The sequence below is a fragment of the Octodon degus genome, unplaced genomic scaffold (genome assembly GCF_000260255.1).
Source record: "Octodon degus isolate 3935 unplaced genomic scaffold, OctDeg1.0 scaffold00123, whole genome shotgun sequence".
NCBI classification, from domain to species: Eukaryota; Metazoa; Chordata; class Mammalia; order Rodentia; family Octodontidae; genus Octodon; species Octodon degus.
In genome coordinates, this window is record NW_004524699.1 from 6,738,995 (window position 1) to 6,745,192 (window position 6,198).

Below are 6,198 nucleotides of genomic sequence, written 5' to 3' on the forward strand. Positions count from 1 at the left end.
CAGAGAGTGTGAACATACATGCTTTGCCCATTTTATTTTATTTTAGGTACTGAGAATTGAACTCAAGACCTTGTGCTTTCCAGGCAGGTACTTGTGCTACTGAACTATATCCCCAGCCTCATGCCCATTTAAATTTTTTTTTAATCTTTTATTTATATATTCACTACAGGGCCTTACTTGGACTCTTAGTGATCCTCCTGACTCAGCCTCCCCAGTGCAGGGAACACAAGTGTGTACCACCCCCCCCCCCAGTTTCAGTGGCCCAAACAGCACACCGATTCTGGGGCTGGCACAGCACACAGTACTGGGGATTGAACCCAGGTCCTTGTGCTTGCCAGGCAGGTGCTTAGATTGCCGAGCTATTAATTTGAGACAAGGTCTCACTGTGCTTTCAACTGGAATTGTCAATGTCAATCCTCTTGCCTCAGCCTCATAAGTAGCTTGGACTGTACATGTGTGTCACTGTGCCCAACTTTTCAAGGTATTGTTTTTGCTTTATGGCAGTGGGCGTCGACCCAGGGCCTTTGCATGCAGCCCCAACCCCAGCCCTCCCCCCATTTTTTTTTTTTTAATGTATTTGGTACAAGATCTCACCACGTAGCTTGGACTCAGTGATCCTCCTGTCTTAGCCTCCCCAGTGCTAGGATTACAGGCGTGAACCACCATGCCGGGTTCCACGGCTGGCACGGCATGCGGTACCAGGGATTGAACTTGGGACCTTGCATTTGCCAGGCAGGCATTTATGCTGCTGAGCTATCTCCCCAGCCCCTAGCCCCTTTTTAAAAACACTTTCTTTTTTTTATGTTGAGATTATATCTTGCTAAGTTGTCCAGGCTGAACTTCTGACCTTCCAGCCTCTGAGTTCTGGGGTTACAGGCATGTGACACCATACCCAACTATATTCACCTTCTTGTGACTCAGTAATATTCAGCGTTCTGTGGATGAAGCAGATTTTGTTGATCCATTCATCAGCCTGTGAGCGTTTAGACCATTGCCCTTTTGCAGAGCTAGGAAAGATGCTGTGCTGAACATTTGCACACAAGTTTCTGCATGGACGGATGTTCCGTTCTCTGGGGGGCTTTCATGCTTAATCATACGCCGTGAGATGCAGTATTGTGTCTCTGAGGTGTGACCCATGCTAAGTGCTCATTAGCAGTAAGTATGTGTGAGGTAGAAAGTTCTGCTCAGCCCAGGATGCTGCACTGTAGTTATTAAGACTTTACAAAGCATTAGGCAAAGTTCCGCTTAGTCCCAAGGCGTGGGGCCCCGATATGCCCAGATACATCGCTCAGGCAAAAGGACCCCTGGACAAGACCCCTTGTTCTTTGCAGGTCTGGTCATACATACATGGTAGTTCAGCAGAGAGGGACAAGAGGAGGAGCCAGGCCGGGCATGGTGGCACAGGCCTGTTATTCCAGTGCTCGTGAGGCTGAAGCAGGAGGATCAACACAAGTTCAAGGCCAGCCCAGGCTATATAGTGAGTGCAAAGCCAGGCTGAATTGCACAGTGGGACTCTGTCTCCTAAATAAATGAAGAAATGAATGAGTCAGGAGTCAGGAGTCCTGGCCTGGCCCATCTAAGCTGCTAATTTGCATGTGATGTCCAGGGCCTCAGTTGTCCAGGGTGGCAGACAGTGCTGGCCCTTTCCTGTGGGTCACCTGGCTTTTCTTCCATTCCCCAGGCGTGGCTCCTCCAATGATTCTGTGAGAGCTGAGGCATCACCACCGCCCGGGGTGGGGTCCTGTCCTGGAGTGGCCGCCTGCCGCCCCCAGCATGGCATCGGACACCCCTGAGTCCCTAATGACGCTCTGCACTGACTTCTGCCTGCGCAATCTGGATGGTACCCTGGGGTATCTGCTGGACAAGGAGAGCCTGCGGCTACATCCAGACATCTTCCTTCCCAGCGAGATCTGTGACCGGCTGGTCAATGAGTGAGCGGCCCCTGGGACAGGTGGGGCGGGGGCGGAGCATGAGTGCGCACCGCACCGGCGCGTTGGCCGTGAGGGCGACTGCGCAAGGAGTGCGCGTGCACCCGACGCCCGTGGGTGCCAGAGGTGGTGCGTTCACACCATGGAAGTGTTTGTGTGTGCTGGGAGGTATGTACTAGAGCGCACATGTGCAAGAACAGAGATGTATTACACAAGTCTTCTGCAGCATGGGGGCATGTGCATGTGACAGTGTAAACCTCTGTATGTGCACTTTCTTAACATCCCAGCACTCAGGGAGGCTGAAGCGGGACTGCTGTGAGTTTGAGGCCAGCCTGGGTTCCACAGAGTTCAAGCCCAGCCTGAACTACCTAGCAAAACGCTCTCACAAAAAAAGAAAAGAAAAAAAAAAGAGGAAAGAAAGGAAAATGAGGCCCCTGTACCACCAGGTTTCCCCAAGGGCTACCTTTAGATCCTGGTCCTTGGGTATCCTTAATGCTGCCTAATCTATAGTCAGGCCCCAGTCAAGTTCTGGGAGGAGGAGGAAAAAGGGGAGGAGGCTGCTGCGTATGATTCCGCCAGGCCTCAGGGAGGGAAGCCTTGTGTTCTGAGGGACCCAGGGTCCCAGGCATGTGCTGAGCAGGCGTGCATCTCTTCTAGGTACGTGGAGCTGGTCAATGCCGCCTGCACCTTCGAGCCCCACGAGAGCTTCTTCAGCCTCTTCTCAGATCCACGCAGTACGCGCCTCACCCGCATCCACTTGCGTGAGGACCTAGTGCAGGACCAGGACCTGGAGGCCATCCACAAGCAGGTGAGGCCGCCTCGTTGTGGTGCTGGGCATGGCAGGTGGGGCAGGGCTCATGGGTAGGGCACGGTGACACTGATGGGGCTGCGTCCTCAGGACCTGGTGGAGCTGTACCTGACCAACTGTGAGAAGCTGTCCGCCAAGAGCCTCCAGACACTTCGCAGTTTCAGCCACACCCTGGTGTCCCTGAGCCTCTTCGGCTGTGCCAACATCTTCTACGAGGAAGAAAACCCGGGGGGCTGTGAGGACGAGTGCCTGGTGAACCCCACTTGCCAGGTGCTGGTAAAGGACTTCACTTTTGAAGGCTTCAGCCGCCTGCGCTTCCTCAACCTGGGCCGCATGATTGATGGGGTCCCCGTGGAGTCACTACTGCGGCCCCTCAGCTCTCTAGCCGCCCTGGACCTCTCAGGCATCCAGACAAGCGATGCCGCCTTCCTGACACAGTGGAAGGACAGCCTGGTGTCCCTTGTGCTCTACAACATGGACCTGTCGGATGACCACATCCGGGTCATTGTCCAGCTGCACAAGCTGCGGTAAGCAGAGTGGTCAGGCAGCAAGAACGGGAGGGCAGGGCCAGGCTAGGATGGAAGTGGGAGCTAGTCCATTATTAGGACCCAGTAGGGTGCCTGCCAGTGGGGCTCCTGAGTGCCCTGGCTCCCGCCTGTGTGGCAGGAGTGAGGTCCTGACCTGCAGCCCCTGCCCAGGCACCTGGACATTTCCCGCGACCGCCTCTCCAGCTACTACAAGTTCAAGCTCACTCGCAAGGTGTTGAGCCTCTTCGTACAGAAGCTGGGGAACCTCATGTCCCTGGATATCTCTGGCCACATGATCCTGGAGAACTGCAGCATCTCCAAGATGGATGAGGAGGCCGGCCAGACCAGGTAGGCACTGGGCCGGGGCTGCTGCCACCTCGCAGAGGACCTGTGTGCCAACCCTACCAGGGCCCACTGCCACCACTGAGGAAGCGAGACAAGACCTGCCTCCTGGGTCTTCTTAGGTCGGAAGGGTCAGGATCAGGTAGCCCTGAGCATCAGGAGGGAGAGGGAGGAGCAGTAGCCGCCAGCTGGCCCTGGAAGCTCCTCCTCCCAAGTTTGCCAAAGGCCTGGGGACTCAGCACCAGGACAGTGTGTGAGTGGAGCTGTCTATTCTGCAAGATCACAGTGTGACGAGATGACACTGGCCAGGGGTGGTGCACACCTGTGACCCCAGAACTTTGGGAAGCTGTGGCAGGAAGGTGGGAAGTGAGCTAGGCTGGCAACCTGGGGATTTATAAGTGTCTGTCTCCACATAAAGAATCAAAAGGGCTGGGGATGGAGCTCAGTGTGAAGGTGAAGGCCCTGAGTTCGGTCCCAAGGAGAGAGACAGAACAGCCAGTATCTGCTGATCGGGGCCGCTGCTGCACATAGGTTAGGGCCCAGGTAGGTGGCTGGCTGTCCTGGGTCAGAACAGACTCCTGCTGCTGCACGGATGAGTTTGTCCCTTGGTGACCGCTGAAACCCAAAGGTGCCATGTCCTCAGTACAGCAGCCATTGGTACTTTCCACGAGGACGGAAGCAATCCCTCCTTTGCCATGTGGTTGCTGCAGAGGTGGGGTCTTTGTTCCCCACCCTCAAAGGAAAAGAGGAGGCTGGAGGGCCTAGGAAGGAGCATCAGGTCACTGGGGCGTCACCCCCTACGCCCCCAAACCACTGATCCCAGCACGTCTTCCCCCAGCATCGAGCCCTCAAAGAGCAGCATCACGCCGTTCCGGGCGCTGAAGCGGCCCCTGCAGTTCCTCGGGCTTTTTGAGACCTCACTGTGCCGCCTCAAGCACATTCCAGCCTACAAAGTGAGCGTTGTGGGGGGAGGTGGCAGGAGGGGCCTGCAGAGGGACAAGGGAGCCCCTGGGGCCGCAGGCCAAGCTAAGAGCTGGGAATGCCACCCTTGTCCCTGGCCCCAGGTGAGTGGTGACAAAAACGAAGAGCAGGTGCTGAACGCCATCGAGGCCTACACAGAGCACCGACCTGAGATCACGTCGCGGGCCATCAACCTGCTCTTTGATATTGCACGCATTGAGCGCTGTAACCAGTTCCTGCGGGCCCTGAAGGTCAGTGCCCATGGCAGGGTGCTGGGCTCAGCCAAACTGCCCGAGCCCTGTCCCTCCCCACCCCAGAGAAGACCCGCGCCTCCTCATCTCCAGTGCTAACTCCAGCCCTGCCTGCCACACCCGGCCTGCTTCTGCACAGCCTTGTGCAGGGTACAGTCCTGCCCGGGTCCCCTCCGATCCCTCCTGTCCACCCTGGTTCCCAGCATCAGTGTTCTCGTGGCCCTAGAGGAGCTGCCCATGCCCCTCCTACAGGCCAGGCCTGTCCCACTCAGCTCTCAAGCCACTTGTCACCCTCTCCACACAGCTGGTCATCACAGCTCTCAAGTGCCACAAGTATGACAAGAACATCCAAGTGACAGGGAGCGCCGCCCTCTTCTACCTGACCAACTCCGAGTACAGATCTGAGCAGAGCGTCAGGCTGCGCCGCCAGATCATCCAGGTGGTGCTGAACGGCATGGAGTCCTACCAGGAGGTGACGGTGAGCCCCCACCCACAGCCTCTCCCAGCCCCCCCAGGGATTCCTGCCTCCTTCCGCCTCTTCCCCAGCCACTCACCCTAGCCAGCACACATGGGTTCTCTGACCTGGCACCCAGGGTCCCCAAAAAACAACCCTACTGTAGCTAGGGATTTAACACCATGGTACATCACCTGCCTGGCAAGTGTGAGGTCCTGAGTTCAGTCCCTGGTATAAAAAAAAAATTAAAAAAAAAAAACAAACAGCTTTCTAATTACAAAGATAATAGACCTGGGCCGGGGATGTGGCTCGGTGGCACAGTGCCTGCCTAGCAAGCGCGAGGCCCCGAGTTCGATTCCCGGTACCAAAAAAGAAAATAGTGAAAATAAGACCAAAAAAAGTTTCTTTGGAAAAAAAAAAAAAAAGATAATAGACCTAATAGTTTAAAAAATAGCTCAGCAGATAAAAGTTCCTGCAAGCAGGCACAGGGGCCTGTGGTGGCTCACACCTGTAATCCCATCTCTTGGGAGGCTGTAAACAGGTAGATCACTATGAGTCCGATCTAGTAGTAAGACCCTGAACACCCAGTAGACCTTTCCCTAAAATAAAAAATAAAAATAAAACTGCTTGGAGGAGCTCAGGAATGAATTGCTGGGGCCGGGAAGATAGCTCAGTAGAATAAGTAATTGCTTGGCAAGTGCAAGGCCCTGAGTTCAATCCTCAGTTATGGAAAAAAAAAAATTAAAAATTAGGGCTGGTGAGATGGCTCAGTGGTCTAAAGCACCTACTTAGAACAAGCAAAGCTAAGCAGGGACCGCAGTTCAATCCCCCAGCACCACATGCCAGCCCGCCCCGCCCCCTGGTGGGCTGAGCTGGCCGCACGCACAAAATAAATAAATAAATAAATAAATAAATAAATAAATAAATA

The 6,198-nt window shown here is 54.8% G+C and overlaps 1 protein-coding gene across 4 annotated transcripts in view; it reads left to right on the forward strand.

The window, feature by feature from the left end:
• Positions 1-6,198, forward strand: part of Zer1 (zyg-11 related cell cycle regulator) — a 25,377-nt gene that overhangs the window by 8,887 nt on the left and 10,292 nt on the right. For 2 of the 4 annotated variants that reach the window (XM_023700438.1, XM_004640475.2), the window contains 7 exons: positions 1,682-1,931; positions 2,586-2,736; positions 2,827-3,263; positions 3,435-3,611; positions 4,444-4,558; positions 4,670-4,816; positions 5,121-5,294. In XM_023700438.1, coding sequence (XP_023556206.1) covers positions 1,774-1,931; positions 2,586-2,736; positions 2,827-3,263; positions 3,435-3,611; positions 4,444-4,558; positions 4,670-4,816; positions 5,121-5,294 — 1,359 coding nt within the window. In that variant the 5' untranslated portion in view covers positions 1,682-1,773. Of the gene's footprint in view, positions 1-1,441; positions 1,478-1,681; positions 1,932-2,585; positions 2,737-2,826; positions 3,264-3,434; positions 3,612-4,443; positions 4,559-4,669; positions 4,817-5,120; positions 5,295-6,198 lie in introns of those variants that run through there. The other 2 variants (XM_023700437.1, XM_023700439.1) reach the window with 2 other exon arrangements.